This window comes from Mus musculus, chromosome 2, assembly GCF_000001635.26.
Source record: "Mus musculus strain C57BL/6J chromosome 2, GRCm38.p6 C57BL/6J".
In the NCBI taxonomy this organism is placed as follows: Eukaryota; Metazoa; Chordata; class Mammalia; order Rodentia; family Muridae; genus Mus; species Mus musculus.
In genome coordinates this window covers 4,007,830-4,035,372 of record NC_000068.7, presented here as the reverse complement: position 1 = coordinate 4,035,372, position 27,543 = coordinate 4,007,830, and the positions used below count along the sequence as shown (strand labels likewise).

Here is a 27,543-nt window from a genome sequence, read left to right as displayed (position 1 = left end):
CCTTTGGTACTCAGTACGAGACTGGGTACAATGAGTAATACATAGATTTTCCTTTCTTGTCCTTACATATCTCTAAGCCTGAGTTCTACCAGCAGTGTTCCTCTCTACCAATCACTACAAGTACAGCCCTCTGTGGCCACAGACCTGGGAACCTGCACACTCATCCCCTTGTTGGATGACTCCCACCATGACCCAAGTCTTCCTTCAAACAATGCTTGTTGGGCAGACAGCCTTGATAACCTCTGGGAACTCAATATATTTAGGTAAATTCACAAAGCTTTAACCATAAGGACCATATTACACGCGGGTGACACTAAAATGTCAATTGTAACTCCTGTTGCTGTGCGCATGTGACCAGATCTGAGCCAGTTTGGTTCTGCAGGAATATCCTGAACACAGTACAGACCATCTTTCATTGGATGCCCTCATCAGTAGGCTGTAATGGCTCCTGGTCACCTCCTGTTACTCATCCCAAGCAGGGTCTTTTGTTCCATGGTCCCACTGTTCCCTCCCATAGGTACACAATCTCATCCACTCTCCCTCCAGCCTATATACTACTCAACCTCATTTGCTCCTCCTTTCTTTCTTCCTGCCTTTCTTTTTCTTGTGCCCCAGCCCAAGCCAACACCCATCTGTCTCCTAAGCATCTCTGACAGCCGCTCTTATGAAAAACAATCTCTCCCTTCTTTGTCTTTCCAAGTGTGGATAGTTAAATTATACAGCAGAACACTTGTTCCCCTTCCTCTGGCATATCACCACTTGGTTTTAAATGTTGATTTCTCAACCTAGATTGTAAGGTCCCTGACAACAGAGATGGTGCCTTATAGTCTTTTTTTTTATGGGTCCATGGGTTAAATGTCAATCAGTTCTTGATGTCTTTACAGTGGGAGATACAAGATAGTTTTGTGGCAGTTTATGTTAAAATGCACGTGATATTTGAAAAGTGTGAAAGTAAAAAGAGTGAGGAAGCGTTCTGGGGAGAGGAATGAAATTTGGGTGTAATTCTTGGGATATAAAATTAAAAGGCCATCTGCCTTTGAGATGCGGCAGATGTGCAATTGATATTCTCAGCTCATTTGCCACTTGAATTTTGTAGACATTTAATGCTGTAATTGTTTATACAGTAAGATTATAAATACCCTTTAGAGACTACCTTACTTCTTACACTCCATCTCCCTGCAACCAGCCCCTATGAACTGGATCTTACTGAACTCAAGCTTCCGAAGTTGAAATGAGAGAGAGAGAGAGAGAGAGAGAGAGAGAGAGAGAGAGAGAGAGAGAATGATTGGCAGGGTGCCATTGAAGTAATTGTATAATATTTATAAAAATGTGAGGAGATATTGTCTTGATCTATCCTTCCCCACCTAGAATTTTGTGCCATGCCATGTGCCAGCCACTTGCACAAAGATGCCTGCACGTGTACGAGCATCACCGTAGAGTAGTTTGTAATGGTAATGTATTAAACTAGCCTAAGTACCCATCAGTGAGGGACTATTAAATATATTATGAGTCATCCAAGTAACAAAACCTGTACAGCCTTTGTAAAGAATGTGATTGAGCTGTAGGGAGTGACAAGGAAAGAGATCACATATGCCCAGGGAGTCTCTGGAAGGATACAAGAAACTAAAACCTGGCATGGGGGGTAAGCTCATTTTTATTATGTTTTTATTTATATTTAAGAACATTTTAGCCATAAAGGTGTTTTCATTTATAAACCTAAAAAAAAAAGGAACTTTCAAGTAATGATATTCACACTTCATGATTTAGACTGCACATGTGTATGCTGGATATCTACATAAAGTTTCAAAATCTTTCTGATATTACTTTTTGTGTATATGACCATAATTAAAAATACTCATTTTTAAATCATGGCTTGCTCTTTATTTCCTCATCACATTCTAACTATTCTGTTATGCTGGTATCTGGACAGTGGACATGCCTGTGGTGAAGTCTGCAGCAGTAAGAGATTAAGATAGTCTAAGCTTCATACTCTTTACAGGACCAACTTTCACAGAATAATGACTATATTTGAGTATTCTGGGCTTTCTCTGGGAGAAGCAAATGTCCTGAATGAAGAATAAAAAGTGTCTCTCTCGTCTGTCCTATTTATTTGCATTCCTACTATGCCTGCATTTACCCAGAGATTGTGGTCTTGGTTGTCTACACAGTAGTCATTAGCATGCTTCCTCTTTGCAATGAGACTAGACTGATGGCTGACTTCTTGCCTTATTTCCATGAAAGCTGCAGAGGAGGTTTTTAGAATCCTTGGCTTCAGACAACAGAACCTACTCTAATTAGCTTAAACAGAAAGGCACATATGATAAGGTACTAGAAAGACAAGAATATAAGAGTAAAGATCTGGGGAGTCAACTCAGTGGGTAAAATGCTTTCCACATAATCACAAGGACATGAGTTTGGATCCCCAGCATCTACATGAAAAGCTAGGCAAAGCTGGCACACACCTGTAGCCCTAACATTGGGGTTTGAGACAGGTAAATACCAGGGATGGCTGGCCAGTCAGTCTAGCCAAAATAAGCAAGATCCAGGTTTAGTGAGAGATCCCCATCTCAAAATCTAAAGTGGAGAAGAGGTGGAGGAAGGAACTAGTAGTAACCTCTGTCTTCTCTATATATATCATTATTAGCAATAGATATAATAGCCATAAGTACCATGTGTATACACACACACACACACACACACACACACACACACACACACACACACGATGTCTGTGGATATTTACTTCTGCTGAAACTCTTTGTATACCCTATCACCTGGTCTGTACCATGGAGTTCTAATAGAATCTCTTCCAAGGCATCTTCATTCACATGAAAAATGTTCTGAGCATGTGCTATATATGTAGGCATTCAACTAAGTGCTGAACCAAGATAAATGGTGAAGGAGTCATAGTCCTTGTTCTTAATAAATTCATTACCCATACACTAACCTCCTTTTCTCCATGTAGTTCTTCTACATGGGCTGTTCTTTCAACCACAGACACCACAGGCTGTCTACACTGATACCACTTTCTGCTTTCAAATCTGATTGTTGGAATGAGCCCATTTCTACCACAACAGCAGACACTGGCACAGCTAAGCTAAGCATGGTCATTCCACCCCTCTCAGTACAAAATGAAGACAACTGCTTGTCAGAAAGTTTGTCTCTTCCAAAAAATCATATTGAAATGTATGTCACTGTAACTATATTAATAGACCTGTTTGATATGGTATAGGCCATGAGGGAGATTGATGTCTTTCTAAAAGGGTACGTTTAGTAGTCTTGGCCTCTTGTCTTTCTGCCTCTACCATGTGATGGGATCACAAAAAGTCCCTTGGCAGGACTCTCTATCACTTGAACTGAAGAAATGGAATTCATTGCTTCTACTCTCTCCCTCCTTAGGTTTGAATGAGGAAGCCTACAGATCAGACACTGTAAGAGGTGGAATCTGTGAGGAAAGTCAGCAGGGAGGCAAGGCTCACGAGCAAGAGTAGAACCTAAATACTTAAGGGGAGTGAGGGTAAGTATGGAGCCAGATCCAGAGTCTGGCCATAGCTTCACCTTATAACCCAATGTGTGAACCAAAAGACTCTCTTGTGTTATGACTAGAGACATGGCCCAGTGGGTAAAAGTGTTGACTCTGCAAGCCTGGTGATCCCATATCTCTAGAAGTCACATAGAAAGCTAGATGTGGTAATGCACATCTGTAATCCTAGCACCACTATGGGGAAGACAGTGGCAGTGACAAAATTCTCAGCTCTCAGGCCAGCTGGCCTGTGGTATAGGGTGCAGTGGCAGAAACAAGGAGAGGGACCCTGCCTCAACAAGGAAGAACTGATTCCCAAAAGTTGTCTTTTGACCCTTTACATGGGCACCATGGCAAGTACATGCGTGTGTGCATATGCACACACACACACATGCAATCATATGCATGCACACACACATGCACACACAGAAGATTTTAAGAACTTTAATTTAAAGCCCCTTGAACAAGTGTTCATTTTTAATTTACTTGTCAATGGGAGCCACTGGGAAGATCTCTGTTTCCCACCGTGTCTCCTCCCACAATGCATTGGTTCCTCTATTCATGATGCCCATTGTACTTCTCAATTGTCTGCCTTTTACTTGAGTTCCCTGTCCGAGGGTCCACTGCTTCTTTTAACCCATTTCCATGTGGCCTCCTTTATTAAATATGTTTCTTGTTGCTGTGAACAAACACCTTACAAGATGCAGCATAAGGGAGGAGAGGTTTCCCCCTGGCTTACAGTTTTAAGGCATACAATCCATCGTACTGGGAAAGCAGGAGTGTGAAGGAGTACTGTTCACACTGCATCCTCAAGCAGGAAGCAGAAAGAAGACAGGAAGTAGGACCATGATAAGACATCTACAAGTCCATCCACTGTTACCAGGGAGGCTCATTTCAAGGTCTTTCCCAAGCTGGGGACCAAGTATAGAAACACAGACATATTGAGACATTTTTACATTCAAACCAAATTTCTAGAGTAACGTTTCTATAGCTCAGATCTTAACATGTTATCCTATGTTTAAAATTGTGAATGATTGCTCATGGAATTCCAGACAATGTTCAAACTCCTTACTGTGTATCCAGTAGGTATTTAATGTCTGCTCCGGGCAATCTTGGTCTCTTCTTCCCGATTCCCTCTTGTCTGTACAAGATCATGACACAGTTGCTGGGACTTTGGACTCTTTCGCCTGCACTAGAGTAATCTGTTGCCATTTCTTATACCTGGATCTATGCCCCACCATCACCTATGGCTTCTATAAGCTCACCAAACCTTTCAAATCCCACCAGAAGCTGGGTGTGGCAGTGTATACTATGATTCTGGCATTTCACTGGTAGAGAAAGGAAGATAATGTGAATTGAGGGCAATCTCAACTCCATAGTGAATTCCAGGCAAGCCTTGGCTACATTGTAAGCCTCTGCCACAGACAAAACCCCACCAGAACCTTTGGAGCCACTTTGCAGGGCCCTGGATTATGTGCCTTTGCTCTAAAATACATTGAGATTTCTCTGCTGTAACATTTACCTGACTGCATTGAAGTTATTTGTTTATTGGCCTTTCTAACTCTAAATTTCTTGACAGGAGGGGTCAAGTGGTATTTAGACACATATTCATTCCTCAGCACATACCGAGATGACATTGCCTGACATCCTCCATGAATTGTTTTAGAATGGGAAAATGTGAGGAAGGGAAAGAGCCCCGAGAAGAAGGAGAGCAAGTCAGAAAGGGAAGAGAAGAGACCCAGGGTTTGCTGCTTAGGGAGAAAGAACTTGGTCACATAGTCTCCAAAGCAATCACAGATTTACTCTGCAAAGCCCAGACTACTGATGTCCCTGTCCAGGTACTAGCCTGAAATTTTCAAAACATATTTGAGGAAAATTTAAGATCCAAACATGGAAAAGAGCATGAACTTCATCATGACTCAGATTCAACTCTGCTCGCTGAGAGCTACCCTCTTCTTCCTGGGCTTTCCTCCCTCCTCTCTTCCTTCCCCCCCCCCTCACACCCCTCCTCTCCTTCCCCCTCCCCTCTCCTTTCCTCCACTCCCTTCCCTTTCTCTCCTTCATGACCTTGGTGCTTCAGGCCTTTGGAAAAAGTATTAAAAGGGCTGTAAAAGTATCAGTAGCCAGAAGAACAGAAAGAAAACAAATAGTTATTGACACAGGTAATGTTCTCGTTTCCCTGTGGTAGTAGCATATGGCGAGGGGTGTAATGGCCTGGTGTAAAGCATTCCTAAACAATATTAATGACCAACTAGGTTAATGACCAAAGACTCAGCCTCTGGCCAAGAACACATCCTTCTGTTCATTAATTCTTGGGAAATGACCTTAGCCATGCTCATTACAGCTCAATTACACTCAAGCCCCTCATAAGGAAAAAACACATTTGAGACTTAGTACCAAACTATGTCCCTCTTTTACCTTGACACATGGGCAATAAAGACACAAAACAAGTTATTAGCTTAAATACCAAGCATGTAAAAGAAGCAAGGCTATTGCTTTATCAGCTTCCACAATCAATGAGAACTAAATTCCGTGACCTTAGAGGTCACAAAGCAAGCAAATCAGACATTTCCTAGTGATTTACACACACGCTGGGTGTTCTCTGCAACCCAGCACAGTGCAGCACTAAACAAGTGATTCCCAGATGTACAGTTTAGAGGAAAATCTAAAAATTCAAAGGGCAAGGTCTTTGTAGTAGGAAAATGAAGCTGGCTTCTTCAGGGACTGGGAGCATGGCTAAGCAAGTCAACTTTAATCATGAGGACTTGATTTGATCCCAACAGCCACATAAAAAGTTGGATGTGTGGGCATATGCTTATAATCCAGTTCTGGAGAAATAGAGACAGAAATAGTCTTAGTGCTTGCTGTCCAACCAATCCCAGTCAGTGAGCTCCAAGTCCTAGAGAGAGACTGCCTCACAATCAAGGGAGACGGATGGCTTCAGAACCTAGGCTGACTTCCAACACGCATGTGCACACAGAGCTATACATAGATGACTCTGTGCTGTGATCATAGTCTTGGCTTCTTCAGAGATCAGCCTATTGTTCAACCTGTTAGCTATGGACTGTGGACTCTGAGTAAAGCCACATGGATAGGTTTCAAACCAAAGAGTAAAAGACCATCAAGGAACACGACATTAAGTTACAGGCAATGAACAATATGCTGCAGTGGTTAAAACTTACTCTAAACACTGCTGATCCCCTCTTCATTCACAGAATCTCAGTATTCTGTTCACTTAAGTCTCACCTTAATGGCACACTTGACGGTGTGGGTTTCTGAAGGGACCTCAACAGAGATTTGCACAGCTCTTCCTTGTCGACTCAGACATAGTTTGGGACCCAGGGGTACTGTGTACCTCAAGAATTTAGAAGCAACAATTATAGGCAACCCAGGCCTTGTGAAGAGGATCTTGTCAGTCCTATGGTCAGCAAGCCAACTGTGGTTGTGGTGACAATGTGCCCCCTTGCCTACCATGTAAGTGAGGATAACTCCCAGAAGATTACAGGCTCCAGTGATGACATCATGTCAAGTTCCCAGTGTCGAGCACAGGCAAGTCCAGCGTACCTCACAGGAACTCCTTATACTGAGTTGGGGTTATCTGAAGTCACAAGTGTATAAGTGGTGGCAGAAATGCTGGGTCTTCCCACACATGAGAGTTAAATAGCTCATTTGGGACATTAATATTTGTTTCGTCCACATGTTCTTAGCTCAGTTGTGCCCTGCAGAAAAGTGCCATCTTATGATGGAATGGCACTAAACACAGGGCAGAAAATCTCCACAGCCGATTAGACCAGGCCAGGTGGTATGTTTCACGTGAACAAAGTTGATTGAAAAGTCAAGGTAACATTTATCTCACTCAAATGCTGCCTTTCATCGTGCATCAGTACAATGTCACTTTAATCCTAGCTGGGCCAAAGCCCTATCTTGGGCATGGCTTTGTTCTTCCTTCTCTTTAGGATTTCTGTGTCGCTCAAGACATGCTTCTGCCCCAGATCTAATCACTGGTCTGCTGCAGCCTGCTCTGTTGCCTGCCCATCAGGCCTTACTGCCAGAAAATTCTACTGCAAGCAGCACCTTCCATTCAGTGGAGCTAAGTGAATGACAATCTATTATTCTTCAAACTCTATTCTCAGCCCAGTGTGGTGAATGCTAGGATGCCACCCTCCCCACAGTCCCACCACTGGCCTTCTGAAGGGCAAGCTAGACTCCGCTACAGAGCAGTTCCCCCAGAGCATCCCTGTTATAGACAGCCGTCTAGCGGTTCCTTCTGGAAACCCAGAGTCTCCCAAGTGCAGATAGGTCGAATGCGGGTCTCACCCAGAGGACTTGAAATGTGGTTCCTCAGCCAGTCACAACAAATCCGGTTTCCTTCTCCTCTGTGGCTCCTCTGTGACTCCTCAGCTTCATTGAGGCCAGAATCTCTCCTGCCACCGCACCCCCACCCCCATAACAACACCCAACACCTACCTGTGGTCTTCCCCTGGGGAGATAATCTTTCTCTTCCCTCTGCCTCCTTAATTATGCACATTCTCCAAAATGGTTCTGTGTCATTTTCCTCTTCCACAAACTCTGTTTTGATGAGATTTCTAGAGTGTACCTCGCTGGACTCCTTTTTACCACTAGCACTCTTGGTTTTGGTATGGGCCTCTTTCCTACTCTACAGTGTTCAAGACACTTTACCATGGTCTTCTTTTTGCCATTCCCTCTTCAGCTATGTGCCACCTCCACGAGAAAGTTTCTGCCACCACCTAGTCTAAACTGCCATCTGAACACTGTCTGAAAATCACCATTTAACTAGGTATAAGGCGTTTCTTTCCTGATGGCTCACCTGTCTGTGCCCAGTTGGTTTCGTTTTTTTTTTTTGCTTTTCCAAAAGAAACCATAAGCTTGGTGACTGCGGAAGCCTTGTTTGTCTTGTTTGCTGCTTTATCCCTTGTGTGGAAGCATATTAGGAACCAAAGACACACACAGATCACTAGCAAGGTGCCTTCCTAGCATGCACCATGACCCAGGCTTAATCCCAGGCACCAGAAAGAAAGCTTGAGTGTCAGGAAGAGAATAGCTGCTCAATAAAGTGTGTTGGGTGAGTAGACAAGATGCACTCTGTTTATGAGACACGATCTATTAAGGAAAGCAGATGTGTATGTTAGATAATCACATAGCAATAAAAGAAACCACAGGAAAACATCTGTTTGAAAGTATCAGTCTTGAGTCAGTGTTCTTGGTGGACAGAAGTACGCCTGTGTACCATGTAACATTTTGGTCAACAAAGGGCTGACTGCTCAAAGGACAGTGGTCCTGTAAGATTATAGCAGGATTGTACATTTCTACTGTGAGTGGCACAAAGCCAGCCCAGCACAGTACATCACTCAGGTTTGTGGTGATGTCACCCCAGTGCAGAGGTGTGATACATCAGTCAGGTTTTGGCGATGCTGGTATAAATGAGCTTCCTATGTTGGCATCTGTATTAAAGTGTAGCACATATGACTGGGTACAATGCATTCTTCTTTACAATAGGAGCAGCAGTTCTGTTACTGGGTCATGAGTTTGCTCCATTATGCTTATAATCTTTATGGTATTTTCCTACTTATTTGAAAAGTGACTGTAATGTTACATGGGAGCAGCCTGATATGTTTCATGTTCAGTCCATCAGATGATTGCATCTTACATAAGCCTACTCCAAAATGACACAGTCACCTTGAAACTTGTGTATCAGAGTGTGGTCATTGTGAAGCAATGGAGGAACTGAGGTTGGAGCCCTGGGAAGGGACAATGGCTTGGCAGAGGCTTGATGTTTAGATCAGTCATGTGGAGTATTAGAAGCTTGAGGCTCATCTCAGGCACCATCAAGTATCAGTAGAAATTTTCAATGGAAAAATGACAGCTTAGATCTTTTAAATACACTTTTGGTGAAGTTTTAAGGAAAGACAACAGTACAAAGAGATCAGAAGCAGGTAGCAGGCAAGAGGCAGCACAGATGGCCCAGGTAGGATGTGTGCTTCTGCCAAGGAGAGAGAAAGGGGGTAACAGGTGGGAAGAACCAGTTTTGACAGAGTCTGAGAAATCGGGCAGAGCTCAGCCTGAGGCTAACTAGGGTGGGTGGATGAGAGACAGCTCAGAATCAAAGATGGGTCCCAGTCAACAGGCCAAATGGCATCACCACCCATGAACTGAAAGTATATAGATGAGGATGAAGCCCAGAAATCTTTGCAGGGAGTCGAGGGACTGAGTTTGAGGCACCTGTGGGATAAGCAAGGGGATAAATTTGATAAGTTTGGGTTTGTAGTTGCTAGAGCCTGGGGGCCAGGCTGGTGCTGAAGGTCTGATTTGGAAACCACCAATGTGCAGATAGCTAATACTGCAAGTATGCATGATGTTGCTCGGGGAGATGAATTGGATCTACCACTCAGGAAATTGCTTCCCCAGGTCTAGACTGTGAGACTGAGACTTCAATATCCAGGATTGTAAAGAGCATTCATTATGATACAGTGTGAGCCACCAGCCAGTGTTACCTTGACACCGGAATTTGGTTCTCCTCACTTGCAGTTTCCCTTGCTCGGTATTTACCACATTTATATATGGTCTTTGTTAAGCCGGTTTTCAGAACCTTTGATGATGACCAGGCTAAATACCATGTGTTCCATTAAAAATCACATCCTGGCGCAGAGCTCAATGAGAAACCGCTACCTATATTTGCAACATATGTTCTCCAAACTGCTATTAAGCTTTGCAAAGCAGCCATGCAATTAATTTTTAACAGAGATGCTCTTGCAGCCGCCGCCCCATCATGTGTGGCAGCTCTGAAAGGCATGCGTCTGACATTTGCCAGAGAGAACATATTGCTGCCTATACTTTAGTCATTTCTCTTCAGAGGGTAAGAGACTTTTGTTGGTGATTGAAGGCAGGAATGTAAATTTCAATCTGTGTGTGACTGGAATGGGTTTTCGTGACCCTGGAAACATCTTTTTCCCAAATGCAAAAAACGTGGTCATTTGCTTCCTAGACTTGGGTGCCGAGACAGAATTAGGTAATTACTAATTTTTTTTTTACTTGAGTTTGGCTCATACAGGAATCCAAAGAGCTAAGTTCAGATAGATAGAAGGATAGTCATTTTATGTTAGTTTAAGATAAAGCAAACACTTACTAATACTGAGCCTGTATTTGCTTTGGGCTGAGAGCAGTACTAAATACTTTGCATGTGTAGCTCAGTGAATTATCTTAAGTCATATATAGTAATTGCCATTTCATTTTTACAGAAGGTGAGATTTGTTTGATCTTCCAAAAAAAAATCAGATAATTCGGTTTCTTTAAATATATTTATTTTGAAGGAAATTTGGCCAGTGCTTGATTGATGTTTTATCTCTCTTAGTAATTTTATTGGAGCCTGATTGTGGTATATAAGGTACAAAGACTATTACAAATGGGCATCTTTTATTTCTGCCTTGCCAGACTCCCCTCCTTCTTCTGGATATAGCCCTTCTCTGTTCAGAAACTGGTCTCTCTACTCCATTTGATTGGGTGGCATTACCAGCCAGTTGATATAGCTCTTACTTCCTGAAAGGTATGTGTTCCAGAATCCATCCTGCCTAGTCAGAAATCCCTGTTGTCAGACCTTGTTATTGGCTCAGGGACAGCTCATTATCCAGAGGGTCAGAGAGACTATGTAAGCAGCTGAGGAAAAGCTTGCTTACTTATCTGTCCTTATTGATCCTCAGGACTGGTCACCATAGGGCTGCTTCTGGGGGAAGGGATTCCAAGCTAAACACTTCAATTATTTACTTTTTTTCATGTTTTTAAAAATGCTGTGGTTTGAGCAAGTTTCTGTTATTTAAATATAATAAGGCAGATAAGATAAAAATGAAAATTTACAAATCTAACAAAAATTAATGAGTTAGCATTATTGTCATTGACATCAAATCTCTCCTTTTTAAAGGGATACATTTATACGTTAAACACTAGCTAAAACTCACTAATATCAAGCTTTTAGTTATGGATCAAGAAATTGAACCTTAGAAGATAGATAACTGAATTTAAGAAGGATATTAGCTATTGACTTAGATGTAACAATGATATAACCAGTTCCCATAGAAGTTTGGGAACAGCTCTTCTAGAGAGTAAATAACATTAATAATAAGCTCTACCTTATACCCAGATACCTAGTACGGTTGGATGACCCAATGTGAGGACTTTTAGAAATCCACACCTGTATTAACATCTTCTTCTTCTCTAACTTTCGACACAGGTCATTAACGTAAGCATGGTAGCTCAGCAGCATCACGAGCCTTCTGGGGCAGGCAATTTACCTTCTCTGGACCTCAGCTTCTTCATAGAACGGGGGATACATCTGACTTTCTTGTACTGTGGAGCACATTTAGCAAAACTACAGACACAAAAGCAGTTTGGAAACATCAAAATTAGTAATAGTAGCACAGAAGCAAGATTTCTTGGGAAAGAACTTGAATTCTATTTACTTTTGGTCATTTGGGATGTGAGGAAAGTTCATTATAAACCCTGAATAAGTCTGTCACAGTCAGAGAGAGGGAGGAGCTAATACCATGGTGATGGAACTAAGACTTTAACTCTTCCAAGAACACCTCCACCTGCCCTCCTGACCTTTTAGCCATTTGTGCCCCCAAAGAAATCCATCCGTAGCTGTCAGATCTTCATGTGCCAAACACATCCAGACTCCATTAAAATTCACTCACTCTCTTGACTTTAAATTCCCCCTCTTGGCCCCCTATTTGTAACATTTTTTACCTAAGCTTCAGTAAGCCCCACTCTAGTTGTGCCTCAGAGCCTTTGAATCCAGGCCTTCTGTCCTGGGCTCATTTGGTGATGTGCTCTGTTAAGCCTCATTTATTTATGTGATTCTATCAAGTCGTCTTACATACACGTCTCATTTAGAGAGGCTGTCTTCTCATTTCCAGGAAGCTACCCTGTCTGTTCAACTCAGTTGTAAGTTTGTTAAAGCCAGTGATCAGCCTCCATATTCCTTATAGTCAGCAAATAATAGTTAAGAGGAAGATGTCTAAATGAGAAAAAATGGCTTAGGGAAAAAGAATTTGAGGAAGCTTGTGCATTCCAAAAAAAGGTCAGACATCTGAAAGTAACTCATTTCATTCAATTATTACCTTCATTACAAAGATTCGCTTATAAATTTCTCTTACCTATGAATTTGAGTTTTTACCCATTAAATCTCTCCACTGTTAAACATGACCTTGGCAAATTCTTTCTTAACACAATCAAACAAACAAAAAACCAAACAACAACAACAACAGTTCAAGGACTAGAACATTGACCACATGAGGAGTCTCTTGTAGATAAAATATTGTCCTTCCTGTTAGTGTTAACCCAAGTATCTTTCATCAGCAACTTGTACCTTCTTTTCAACCTTGCATATTAATGCAGAAAAATAATAAATATTAAATAAGAGGATAAGACTTTCTGACTGGAAACACTGGACGAAAAGAATGTTTGAATCTAGGCCAAATATATACTCATCTAATGTGTTAGAAGATCCTGTGTGTCAAATTCTTTGATTTAATACTGTAGCAGTAAGCCTTGGTTTTGGGACTCTGGACCATCAATTTCAGGTGTGTGTTCATTGACAGGTCCTCGATGTTTGATTACCAGGTGTTTTTGTCTCAAAAAAAAGTCTTGGAAGAGATTGGATAACATATGGAAAGACATTCTGTTTATAGAAAAGCACAGTTCCCATTATTTATTGCTTCACAGCTTAACTTAGTCTAAAAACTAGTGTAGGACTGTCACTATGGTGCACAGTATAAATGAACTTGCCACCAAGGCTCAGGAACCTGAGTTGGTTCCCCAGGGCCCATGTGGTAGAAAGACAGAACTGACTCTTAAAATCTGTCCTCAGATTTCCCCATGCATATTGATAGACAGACAGACACACATGTGTAAATGTAACAAAAACAGTTTTTTAAAAATGCTTTAATCTTCCAATCTCAAAGGCATGAGCCTTTGTCATCTAAAGCACAAAATGGCATATGACAACCTTGGCAGCCTCTTAGTCATATATGTATATTCTGGATGCACAAAATGAGTGATCACCAAGGCAGGGATGGTGTCACATGCTTATAAGCCTGACACTCAGGAAGTAGAAAGAGGCAAGAGGATCAAGTGTTTCAAGAAAGACTGGGTTACATAGAAATACCTTATACCAATATATATATTAATCAATCAAGCAATCAATAACAAACCTCTGGATGGCAGCATGCTTCAGTCATTTCAGTTTTTCTGAACTCACATGGTCTCAACAAATAACCTGTTCTACAGTTAGCTGTATGGAGTAGCATCGGGAACAAGGCAGTGTCTTCTTTGGATTCCTAGAATCTCTACATCGATGGGTAGGTGAGTCTCTGATGCGTGTGAGGCTGTCTTCTCACCAGGGATAATCTGCTCTTCCACTCACCCTTCATCGATTCTTTGAGTTGCTCCAACTTTCACAAGCATCTGACCCTTCCTACCCTCTATGGAAAGAATCAGTGTAGTTCTCCCATAGGGCTAGTACACAATGCTGGACTCCTCCTGAAAGACCCACATCTAACTGGCAAAGGTATGTTAGGTACTGTCCTGGGGTCAGTGGGTTTTGTTCAGGGGAACAAAGCAGGCTTCTTTGGGGTTGACAGGAGAGTGTAAACAACCAGCTAATGATCGGAAACATACTTTCTCTGGCAGAAAAGCCACCTGGGTGAAACCAAATGCCACCTTTTAAAAAAGCAATGCTGTTCCCGTGCTGGGTTTCAGGGGGTGGCGGGGGGGAGGGGGGAGGTGACAACATTGAATAAAGTACTCAAGCTGGCTATTCAGGAACTTTATCCTAGATAGCATATTTACAGAGCTTAATTTTTGCCCAACAGAAAGAAAGGTGCATTAGACCCTCCCCGTCAGCAGACTACATAACCAGGAGAGGAGAAGCGACATGCTCAATATTACCAGTAAGTGGCGAAGCTGGAGACAGAATGCAGAGATCTTTAGCTTTCCAGAACCAAACAAAGATTCCAGCTGATTGTACTCCTGCAGCCCAAGGACTGCACACAGCAAACCACAGCTACACTCAGGCCACAGGGTATTGACCGTCCCTGAAACCATGCTGTCATGAGCTATGGCTTTTGCTATTATACCATGCTACTCTCTCCAGCGAGCAAGTGCTTGATAAATACTAAGAGCTTATTGGCTAATTAATGAGAGGATACATAATAATTCATATAGTTTCTTTCCTGAACTCACAGCTAAGTCAGTTCCACTGAATGGCTTCTTCTTCCCATTTCTTTTCTCTCACACTTGTTTATAAATTATTGAAAAACATGTCTAGGAAGCAATTACTTTGGAATTTACCCTTTAAAAAGCAGAACATAGCAAAGTTCTTAGGAGAACTCTTCCTTGAACCAAATGTGAACTAGAAGTGACTCTGGTTATGTGCAGTGCTCCTGGGAGGCTCTAACCTACTGGTCCACAGCTGTGTCAAGGGCTATTTTCCTGGCTTCCCAGAGAGAAAAGATCACAATCTTTTCATCCAGGCAGGAAGCGAGTGCTAGGCAAAGTAGAGGATAAACTCCAAACTGAAATGATAGCCAAAACGATGTTAATATTAATATTATTAGGAGTCCACACGGTGGCACATGGCATTGATAGCCCAATGAGTTAGGATGCAAAGCTTTGTTTTGCTTGAATACCAAGTGTTCATCCTCAGGGTCATGTAGTAAAAACAGACATACATTTAAGCATCAGTACAGAGGCAGAGAGGCAGGCCTAACAAACTTTTTACTCTCTATGAACATACTGCAGAATTTATATTTACCTAGCAATATTAGACAACATGTATGTATATTCACACATAGAAGGATATGTGATTATATTTTTTGCATATGTTCATGATTCCAGCATTCTTCGAAGTATCTCCTCACAGACATTGGCGTACAGTGTTAGCAACCATAACAGATACTCAGAAATTTGACCACGGACTCGTTTGACCCACAGTAGACAATGAAATATGTAGCAATATCGCACAGTGGCCTTAGTAATCAGGGAATCCATTTAAAGAGTAATGGCTATAGCAATGACTTTCACTCCTAATTCCTCCTTCTGGTAGACCAGAAGTCCGAGAGGCCCAAGCAATTTCTAGCAATTCAAGTGACTCCATGGACCAAATGCATGTGTGTGTGTGTGTACACACACACACATACATATATACATATGCTAACGGAGCACAAGGAGGAAGTCCCTCTTAATTTGATGAGGCTCGCCACTTAGGAGGCAAGCACTCTAGCCACTCCTCCCAGTCGCCTTAATAAACTCATCAACCCTCACCAAGCTGCACTTTCCCATCTCCATCAGAAAACACAGATCAATACACCATACAGGAGCACTTAGACTCTGCTCGTAAACTCTCCGGAGTAAACGTTAGGTACATTCCCACGCCAAGCTGACGCAGCCTTCTTCCAGAGGCAGCATTGCCAGGGCCTGTGAACTACTGGGCAGCAGAGGAGGAGGGAGGGGAGCCAAGGCAGCAAAGCAAACTGAACCCAGGGTCAAGTCAAAAGCCAGTTGGGTTGCAAGGGGCTTGGCGCTGTCCTTGCCTGCTTCAAAGCACTAAGAGCAACAGCTTTCTTAACATTGTAAAAACCGTAGGGATCTAAAGTAGGTCAGCAGTTCACACACATATAAATGTCAGTTCTCCCTGCCATCTGGAGATGGGAGAGGAGACTCCACTAATCTGACAGCCGAAGGGCCACCCTGAACCACCCTGGGTTCTCTAGGGGAACCTGAGAAGGTTGCCTTATTCATTCAGTCTGGAGCACCCCCCCCCCAAAAAAAATTAAAATAATCTTTTTATAAACCCCACAGCTGGCATGGAAAGAAATCAAACAAACAAGCACGACTCTCAGAATTTAGACTGAAAGACCCCAGAGCAAAGGATGCTGAGCGAACAGGAGGCGTCTTGAGATCCATTCGGAGACACCCTTAGCACCTGTTTGTAAGCACGTCTCTCAAAATAGCACGCAGCAGCAACAAGTTTCTAAAATGGCAAATCTACTGCTTCTTTTCCCTGAGAGTGCTTAGTCACGCTAATTCTCTGACCCAAGAAATCCTTTCACAGGAGCCTGCTGGATGAAGCAGAGCCGTGCTTTCCGTGTCTGCAGCCATGACAGCAGCCACAGCAGTTAGCAGCAGTCCCTGAGGCCAGCAGGGGAAGGCTGGAGTGGGGGCCTCCTGGGCCCCACCTCCTCCCCAGCACACTCACCATCAGCAGGCTGAGAGCGGAGTCCGGCACCAGCTGCACTGCCATGGTCCCTGATTGCAACTCCCATGCACAGACGTTTCTGCTGAATCAGTCTGCCTGGGCCCAGGGCAGCAGCACAGCATCTACCGGCACCTAGGGCAAAGCAGCCGGACAGACAGACTTAGGGAGCCAAGGGCTCAAGGTGAAGCTAGGCCACATTTCCCACAGGGTGGGGAGAGGGGCAGGGGATGTTGAGAAGATAGGGTGGGAACTGTGCTTAGGAAGAGCAAAAATTACATATGGAGTAGAAGAAGCGTAGCAAGCTGCAGGTTATTTAAAGGTGAGCTCTCCCCAGCTTCTCCAAGCTGCATGCAGAAACCACATGGAACACAAACGCAGCCCAGGAGCCTGAAATGCAGCAATTCTAGCTGCCACCTTAGCCTAGGCAACAATTCTGCTTTGAACTGACAATTAAAATAAAACATTCCCCACTGCAGATAAATCAGCCAGCCCGACCAACACCCCGCCCCCCTGCATCTCTCAGCAAATTCTGCTGCATAAACATGCTGAATGTCACAACCTACCGGCTTGCAATCTGGTCAGTTGCTTTTCCCTGCTGCAGAAAGGTGTGTCTCTTCTGCTAAAGCAAGTATCTGGGAGGGAGAGGGCCGAGTCTGAGCAGTCACTGGAGATCAGGAGATGCCCTCAAGGATGAGTGAGGACCAACTCACTTAGGAATTGACTCCTTCCATCTTCCCCCAAATCTACTTTTCCTCTCCAAGTAGACTGCCGGCAGAGCTCCCCGCAGGGCTGATACTTAGGAAGAACATGGAATTACACTGCCTGTTCTGTGAGCGTTCTGATCCCTCTGCCTGTACCACATGTACACTGCCAGACACCCTCTACCTCTCTCTCTCTCCCTTCCTCCCTCCCTCCCTTCCTCCCTCCCTTCCCTTCCCTCCCATCTCTCCACAGGGCTGCCTGTTAGGAATTTTGAAGGATCCTCCCTAGTGCAGAAGAGGGAGGGCAGAGGAGCAAATTTGAAAGAAAGGACATTGCTTAAGACAAAAAGGCAAATTGAAAATCCTATCGCTGGGATACTTTCCCTTGAAGATGTCAATGGAAAACAAAAAGCAGGAGGCTGCCCACCGGTTTTGTTTTATACCATATATACTATATATTCAGTGTCGCTTAAGTCTTTCTCCAAATTAGACAAATCAAGGCATCTTTATGGGAGCACAGCGATATTCATAGACTCTTATAGACTCTCATTCAATTACAAGTGTCCATTGCTGGCACTTCTTGCAGTGGTGTTTAATGTCTTTTTCTGATCTCTGCTTTCACTCACCTACTGTAAAGACCCCCAAATGCCTGGAAATTAACTGGGTGGTGTGAAATGCAGAGACAAGGGACTGATATTGTACATGAGGAACCTGGAAAAGGAAGAAATAGATAGTTTTTACATGTTCCTATGAATAAGTGTTGTTGTTGTCCCTATATATTTTATGTGTGGGTGTGTGCATAAACTCGCATGCACTTGTGTGTGCATGTGTATTCACAAATCTATGTGCAGATGTATGCATATGCATGTGGAGGCCAGCGGGTAACCTCACATATCATTGCTTAGGCTCTGTCAACCTTTATTTTGTTTCACAGACCTGTTTTTTGTTTTTTGTTTTTGTTTTTCTAACTAAGCTAGACTAGATACTATCTAGGGAGCCCCAATTCCTGGCTAGCCGCATCTCACCAACATGGAAGTCATAAGTGTGTGCCACCTTGCCCAGACTTGCATCTGCAGGATATGGGATCCAATTCAGGTCCTCACAAGTGCAAGACAAGTATTGTAGTGATGGTCATCTTCCAGCTGAATGTACTCTCTAAGGCAGTGGTTCTCGACCCGGGGGTTGGGACCCCCATGGGGTAGCATATCAGATGTTTACATTATGATTCTTAACAGCAACAAAGTTACAGTTATGAGGTAGCATTGAAAAGTATTTTATGGTTGAGGGTCACCACAATATGAGGAACTGCATTAAAAGGTCACAGCATTAAGAAGGTTGAGAACCACTGCTCTAAGGTGTTTATATGTCCACCATAGAACTAAGCACAGAATAATCACTACACCATTCTCATGAATGGATGAAAGAAAGAGAGAGGGAGAGAGAGAGAGAGACAGAGAGACAGAAAGAAAGAAAGAAAGAAAGAAAGAAAGAAAGAAAGAAAGGGAGAGAGAGAGAGAAAGAAAGAAAGAAAGAAAGAAAGAAAGAAAGAAAGAAAGAAAGAAAGAAAGAAAGAAAAGATGCTCTTCTACTCTTCTAATTTCTCCTGTGGTGCCCTAATTACCTGGAACCTTTATTTCATGTCACTTGATTGGATTCAAATATAATTGACCTCAGGAGTCCCTGAGAGAATCATTTGCTGCCACCAGGAACCTGACGATTCAAAGCCCAGAACTGTGAGGAAATTCTGGACACACTAGAGTGTCAAAATACTTAAAACTTAATATTGGCAATCAAGAAATGATGACATGAGAAACATATCTTGTTAGTGACTTAGGGACCTTCACTCTGGCCCATCCTCACCCATAGTCTTCTGAATGTTCAGCTGATACTTGCACAGTGCCTGCTTTGCCCTTCTGCCTTCAAAGAACTTTCCATTTTGGAGGAGGTGAGATGTACACAGGAACTGTTTACAAATGTAAGCTATGGACAATGCTATCAGGTGCTTAAAAACATAGAGTTAGGTAGCATGGAGACAGGAGAGTCCTTTCTGGTTAGTCTCTGAAATGAGTTCCAAGGAATAACCAGGTATCTTGTAAAATATTGCTGCTCTGCTTAGTTCTATGTGGACCGTGTACTTGTGAAGTGTAAAACACGTTACAGTTGAAGCTACTTCAAGTGGTACATGTGGACAGGGGCTGGGTTTATACTGCAGAAATAGGCAGAGGTAGCTTCGAGTGTGGAGAAATCCAGGTTGAGCAAAAGGATGGAGACTTAAGAGACATTCATCTACCACAGTTGTGGCCCTTGGCACATTTGCCTTTGTTTATGGCTTCCTTTGTGTAGAGATACTTACCGAATATCTGCTGGAAGCCCAGATTCCCTCAACAAATGAAGGAATCCAACCCATCTCTTCTGTGCACCTCACTGAAAGGAAGAAATGATCTCAGGGGCTATGAGTAGAATGGAGTAGAAGAAATTACAAGATAGATTTCCCTCTACCCCAGTCCAGTGTACATGATTAACCAGTCCTAGAGCCTGGATGCATCATGGAGCAGGTGGGGATAGCAAATAGCACTAGGGTTAAAACGGCCTTGACAGCAGCTAGGGCGCCATAATTGGAAAGTGGCTGGATTTTAGGGAAAACAAGGGCCCAAGAAAATCCAGGAAGTAAGCAAATCAAATAGGCTAAAAGTACATGTATTGTATTTTTTAGATGCCAAAATTTTCACACATGGTAATGAAATAGTTCCTGGCTTTTCTGTTTGGGCATTCATAGGTGCTTTATATTATTAACACTTTTTATTTTCTTAAATTTAAGTTTTGACAATTTTATACATATATGCATGGCACAGTGAACATAGCTACTCGCTATTATCTTCTAAGTGGAGAGGGATAATCCAGTGTCAAAACTGGATACCCATTTTGTTTATTTGCACAGCTCTAAACATCAAGACATGGCCAGCGGTAAGCTGAGAAATGAGAGGGCTGTCAAATACTACAGATAAGGAGTCAGGAGTAAGGGCTCACTCTGGGAGAGAGCAGAATGTAGGCAATGGGTGAAAAGGGGGGATAGACAGAGTGAAGGAGCCATCAGAGAGTGGGGGAGCACCCTCGAGGGCAGGGGAGCACCCCCAGATGGTGGGGAGCACCTCCCAGAGGTTGAGGGAACAACTTCAAGCACGCTCAGAGAGTAGGGGAGGGCACTCAGAGAGTGGGGAGCATTCTCAGAGGGTAGGGGAGCACCCTCAGAGGGTGGGGGACACTCAGAGGCTAATGGAGCACCCCAGATGGTGGGAAAGCACCCCAAAGTGGTAGAGATAAGGACATAAGAAATGTAAGCCACCATGGAACACTTCTGGGAATAAAGACTTCATCTATATTAAATAAACATTTATTCAGAAAACAGTGACCAACAGATGTGTAGATGAAGAACCTACAGGTTCTTCACACACTAGAGTGGTTCTGGGGTTAAGGGAGAATGAAAGTTATTGTTTTCAGTTACTGCAACAGAGATCATTGTGTTAAGTGAAAGAAGACAAACTCCAGAGATAAGCAGAATGATTTCTCTCATATGCAGAGTCTAGATTTTTTAAATTAATTATTTTATTTATTTACATCCCAAAGCTTTACCCCTTTCTGGCTTCCCCTTGCAGAATTTTTCCCCATCCCTCTTTCGCCTCTGAGAGGGTAGTCTTCTCCTGGGTATACCCCTACCCTGGGGCATCAAATCTCTGCAGGATTAGGCCCATCCTCTTCCATTGAGGGCAGACAAGGCAGTCCTCTGTTACATATATGCCTGGGGCTCAGAGCAGCTCCTGTATGTTCTTTGGTTGGTGACTTAGTCTCTGGGAGCTCCCAGGAGTCCAGGTTAGTTGACACTGTTGGTCTTCCTATGTTGTTGCCATCCCCTTCAGTGTCTCTAATCCTTCCCCTAACTCTTCCATAGGGGCCCTGACCTCCATTCCATGTTTGGCTGTGAGCATCTGCATCTGTCTCAGTCAGCTGCTGGTAGAGTCTCTCAGAGGACAGGCATGCTAGGCTCCTGTCTGCAAGCACAACATAACATCAGTAATAGTGTCAGGGTTTGCTGCTCACCCATAGGATGGATCCCAAGTTGGGCTGGTCACTGGTGGGTCACTTCTTCATCTCTGCTCCATTTTTATCCCTGAATTTCTTTTAGACAGGAGCAATTTTGGGTCAGAAATTTTGTAGATGGGTTGGTGTCCCATCCCTCCACTGGGGGCCCTGTCTGACTACTGAAGGTGATCTCTTCAGGTTTCATACCCCCACTGTTGAGCATTTCAGCTAAGGTCACCTGCATTGAGTCTTGGGAGCCTCCCAGATCCCAGGTCTCTGAGACTTCCTAGAGGTTCCCCCTGCTCCGACTCCCCACAGTTGCATATTTCCTTCATACCCCTGGCCCTCTGAGCCTTTCTCTTGACTCTCCCCATGCCTGATTCTGTGCCCCCCATTTCCATTTCCCTTCCCTTCCCCCTCTTCCACCCAGGCCCCTCCTTCTCTCCCTCTGCCTCTCATGACTATTTTGTTCCCCCTTCTAAGTGGCATTTAAGCATCCTCACTTGGACCCTCCTTGTTTAGCTTCTTTGGGTATGTGGGGGTATATCCTGGGTATTCTGTACTTTTAAAAAGATTTGAAAATAGAAGGGGGATTATTCAGGAATGGACTAGTTGGGTCCAGAATAATGGAAGTACATTATACATATGTGTGTAGGGCTGGAGAGATGGCTCAGCCAGAAAAGCACTATGTACACAAGCCAGACAACTAAGTTTAATACCCATAACCCATGCAAACAGCCAGATACGGTGGAGTGCAGCTGCAACCCCAGCACTCTTGCAATGGCTGAGACAGGAGAATTGCCCTGGACTTTCAGGAACTGTTCAACTGAAGTAGGCAGAGCCACAGTAGTAAACAAGAGACACCCTGACACAAGTAAGTTGAAAGCAGGAATTGACCAAGAAGTTGTCCTCTAAGTTCTACACATTCACACACACACACACACACACACACAAGCATAAACACACAAGCACATACACACACAGAAATACACATGCATACACGAAATTAATTAAAAATCTGTAAGTAAAAGGTAGGTAGGTCATTATCACATCCATCAAAAGCCACTGGGCCAATGAGATGGGTCAGTTGATAAAGGTGCTGACTTCCAAGCCTAACAAGATGAGTTTAGTTCCAGAAACCCACATGATAGAAACTGTCTTCTACTCAGAAATGGGATGTAAGATTCAAACATTATTTTTCCTACTTAAAAAAGTGTGTGCAACTCCAAACTCTTAACACAGAAGAGCTCTTGTCTAAAGGGACAAAGCATGGAGCAGAGACTGAAGGAAAGGCCATCCAGAGACTGCCCCACCTGGGGATCCATCCCATATACAGACACCAAACCCAGACATTATTGTGGATGCCAAGAACAGCTTACTGACAGGAGTCTGATATAGCTGTCTCCTGAAAGGCTCTGCCAGAGCCTGACAAAAACAGAGGTGGATGTTCTCAGCCAACCATTGGACTTAGCACAGGGTCCCCAATGGAGGAATTAGAGAAAGGACTGAAGGAGCTGAAGGGGTTTGCAACCCCATATGAAGAACAACAGTATCAACCAACCAGACCCCCCACCCCAGAGCTCCCAGGGACTAAACTACCAACCAAAGAGTACACATGGAGGGACTCATGGCTCCAGCTGCATATGTGGCAGAGGATGGCCTTTTCAGACATCAACGGGAGGAGAAGTCCTTGGCCTTGTGAAGGCTCAATGCCCCAGTGTAGGGGAATGCCAGGGCAGGGAGGCAGGAGTGTATGGGTGAGTGAGAGAGCACCCTCATAGAAGCAGGGGAAGGGGGAATGGGAGAAGGGGATTCTGAAGGGGAAATCAGGAAAGGGGATAACATTTGAAATGTAAATAAAGAAAATAGCCAATAAAAAGCATGTGTGCATGTATGCATGTGTGCACACATGTGTGGTATATATGCCATGATGTATATGTGGAGGGTAGAGGACAACATTGTAGAGTCAGTCCTCTTTACTTGGATTTCAGGAATTAAAGTGATTGCTGAAACTTCTCAGCAAGTCCTTTACTCACTGAACGACCTTGCCATTAGACCTTTATTTAGGCTGCACATAGTAGACATTCAGTAACTATAAAGTTCCCACCAATCTTTTATTCATTTTGATAATGAAAATGAGAAACTGAATAAATTTGACACATTGTATAACCAGAATGCACAAACTTGATTTACTTCCCATGACAGTAACTATTATAACAGATAACATTATTACTTAATTTCCCCTTTAATCAATATGCTATTTTACCCTTATTTAGTATCCCTGGGTATCAAGAATCCACCTGAAATTCTTTTTTGGAAAGATATAGGCCACAATAAATCATACTTGATCTATAATCTGAACTCAGAAATTTGGCATATTGTACAATTATTTTCAACTAATAATATAATAGCAATTATAAGGCTTTTTATAAATAAGGCAAATCTCTAAACTAATATATATTTGATCATCAAATGGTACATCTAATTTTATTGGACATATCTCTATTATACTGAGATAGGAAGGAACATCTGCATTTGGTTGAGTCAAATGTAATAGGGCAGATTTTTTTCTCGCAAATGATCAGACGAAAACCTGTACAAAACACATGAAGCTATGCTTTCCAAGTCAAAGGATATAAGACAAAATGGGATGACCCATAAGAAATAAGAAGCAAATGATATACATTTTACAATTATCACAGACTTGAATTAAGATTGTTCCCAGGCCGCAGAACAAGGAGTAACTAAGTAGAGAACGTGGTCCCCCATCCCAAGCAGATAGATGGACAGAGTTCAGAAGACAGGTTACCAGAGAGGAAGAAAGTACAAAGATGGCCTTTGGGAGACATTCAGAGTAACACCCATCAAGTGTTCAGTTGAAAGCTGATCCCCACATGTATGTGAAGAAACCATTATTCACTGCTATTTCTATGAGTGGATGGTCAGTAACACACCCTCCCCCCAACCCTCCCCAGGATCTATATGCATCAGGATAGCAAAATTAAGAGAAGTTGTCAGGTAAGGCCTGGAGCCTGGGAGATGGCTTAGCAGATGAACAGCATCTACTAAGGGTCAAAAGTCAAGGCCCAGAGTCTGCATGATGGAAGGGGAGAACCGACTTGCACAAGTTGTCTTCTGACTTCCTCACCAGCTCATAGAATACACAACCCACACCCACACATAAATAATTTAAACAAAAATTTAAAGGTAGGCAATACTTGGATGTTCATAGATGTACTCTTAGAGATGTACTCTTGTTTTTGTTTTGTTTTTTTCAAGACAGTGTTTCTCTGTATAGTCCTGGCTGTCCTGGAACTCACTCTGTAGACCAGGCTGGCCTCGAACTCAGAAATCCGCCTGCCTCTGCCTCCCGAGTGCTGGGATTAAAGGCATGCGCCACCTCTTGAAGGGGACTGTGCAACTCTGTCCCTTCTCTGCTGTAGCATAGGATGAGACTATGTGTCCACACCCCTGTTTCCACTATTATTTGCCCATCACCTTCATACCATGCCTAATCTAAGTGTGAGACATACAGAACTGTTGAGGTTTGGTCTTGTTGTATATTGTAATGCTAAGGGTGAGCCCCCAAGACCTGGCTGCCCCAGAGAGTCTGCTAGTAGACCCAAGTGACACTGTGTGACCTTGCCCCCAAGTTATTTCTAATTGGTAAATAAAGTTGCTAACAACGAAGAGCTGGGCAGAAGAGACAGAGGTGGGGTTTAGGATTCCAGGGCTTGGGGTCAGAGGAGAACCAGGATGAGAAGAAGAAAGTGATGGAGGAATGAAAGAGATGCTGCCATGGGTTGGATGAGCCATGAAAACATGGTCCTGAAGGTTGGAAAATTGGAATTAAAAGCAGCCCAGATGAAACATAGTTAGGTAATTGGGGATTATCAATAAGCAAAATAGATTCTAATAGCATCAAGGGTAGATATCTGCCCAGCTCTAGTGCTTATTAAGGCTTATTGTAAATATAAAGTTTGTGTGTGTGTGTCTTTTTTCCAGGAACCAAATGGTCTAAGGCGGAGTAGAAACCCTGGATTGGGATTTAAAGTGCCAACAACACAAAACTCTGGGAAAAGGATAACTTTTTTCTTTAGAGGTAACCTGTACCAGTTTCTATGTTCTACAAAAGGAAAGTTGACAATCACAGCTAGGGAGCAACTATGTAAAAGTGTCAGAAAAAGTAGTGGCTATTGTTCACATGGGGGCCCAAACAGTGTGTGCTCACAGAAGCCAGTCTGGGAAACCTCATAAATCATGAAACATTAGCAGAATCCTCAGAAGGCACTTGTTCCAGCAATGAAGAGTAATTAGCTATAGATTGATCACTAACCTGAATCTGCCTAACACTTCTGAGAAGTAAGATCTCAAAGGAGTAAATGGTCTTCACACAGCCGAGCTCCATACTTAAACAATCTTAAAAGAATGCCTGTAAACACACACACACACACACACACACACACACACACACACACACACACACACACGTACAGAAGCTAACAAGATCATTTATAATGTCTCAAATTTATTCATGAAAACTGGAAATGCTTGATCCCTAAGTAGAAAATAACCAAGATCACCCACTGCCAACACAAAAATTAACAGAAAATAACATGAAAACATGTGTAACTATTCACTTCAGAGATATGAAGATCTTTTTTGTTGGTGGTGTTTTGTTTGTTTTTTAGTTTTAGTTTTTTGTTTGCTTCCTTGTTTGTTTATTTTGATTTGTTTTGAGACATGGCTTCTCCGTGTAATCCTAGCTGTCCTGGAATTCGCTCTGTAGAGCAGATTGGCATTGAACTCAGATATCTGCTTCCTAAGTACTGGGAATAAAGGTATGAATCATCACAGCCCAGCAACGTGCACATTTTTAAATGGTTTATTTTTCTATTAACGTGTATGTGTGTATTTATATGAATGGATGTCACATGTGTGCCCATGCTCATGGAGCCAGAAGAGGACATCAGATAACCCAGATCTAAAGTTACAGGCAGATGTGATCTGCAAGATGTAGGTGCTGAGAGCTGAAGCTAGGTCCTCTAGAAGATAAGACAGTGTTTTTAAACACTGAGAAAGCTCTAACAGGAAAAAATTTTAAAGACTAAAGAAATTAGAATTCCTACTTTGAGATACAATTTGAAACCAATTAATATGTGATTTATATGCCAGAAGAAAGAAAGGCACAGGAAATATAGATGAAACAAGGCCTAAGATTTCTCTAACTCATGTGTGCTGAGCATGGTAATTGTGGAGCAAACTACACTAAGCGTAACTAAAGATATCAACATCAGTGATAGCAGCCACACTGGCACAGATGTGTCTCATACAGAGGACACAAATGATAATGACAGCAGACTTACTATAGATTTCTTGTTGAAAATGAAGTGTGTGGGAACACTGAGGAATAGTCTTCATAAAACAAAACAAACGCTATTGATATGGAATTTTATGCCCTACAAAATGTATTTTGAGAATGAAAACCAAGTCTTGTCCCACACATCTTCCCTGCTTGCTGAATCCTCTGGAGCACCCCCAAGCTATCCTGAGCAGTCTGCTATCCCTGGTGGACCTCCATTCTCCTGACACCTCTCCACCCACACTTATGAGACCTGCCAATACTGAACTACAGCCAAAGGAAACTCATCAGAAGCCTGCCCCACCAGAACCATCAAGGTTAACCCCCTCCCAATACCTATTACAACAAGAACATCCAGGGACCAAAGCCATCCAGATGGCTAAAGGCCCTTGAAACAACACAATCAACAAAAACCAGGGCAACATAACACCTTTAGAGCACAGCTACCATACTACAGCAAGTCCTGGATATCCTAACACAGCCAAAGGATAAGACAATGACCTTAAATCCAACCTTATAAAGATGATAGAGAAAACAAATAAATCCCTTAAAGAAATACAGGGGAAACATAATTAAATAGGTAAAGGAAATAAATAAGACTGTTCAAGACCTG

General features: G+C 42.9%; 1 protein-coding gene and 1 long non-coding RNA gene across 3 annotated transcripts in view; one reads left to right on the top strand and one right to left on the bottom strand.

The window, feature by feature from the left end:
* Positions 1–17,723, bottom strand: part of Frmd4a (FERM domain containing 4A) — a 596,394-nt gene extending 578,671 nt beyond the window's left edge. Inside the window, exons 1-2 of one of the 2 annotated variants that reach the window (XM_006497439.4) lie at positions 17,354–17,723; positions 16,791–16,922 (exon numbers count right to left, since the gene is read on the bottom strand). In XM_006497439.4, coding sequence (XP_006497502.1) covers positions 16,791–16,835 — 45 coding nt within the window. In that variant the 5' untranslated portion in view covers positions 16,836–16,922; positions 17,354–17,723. The remainder of the gene's footprint in view (positions 1–16,790; positions 16,923–17,353) is intronic. The other variant, NM_001347086.1, reaches the window with a different exon arrangement.
* Positions 3,439–12,048, top strand: Gm52545. The gene is made up of 3 exons (XR_003953991.1): positions 3,439–3,517; positions 10,973–11,084; positions 11,766–12,048. It is a non-coding gene; the product is annotated as a predicted gene, 52545 (long non-coding RNA).
* Positions 17,724–27,543: the final 9,820 nt, after the last annotated feature.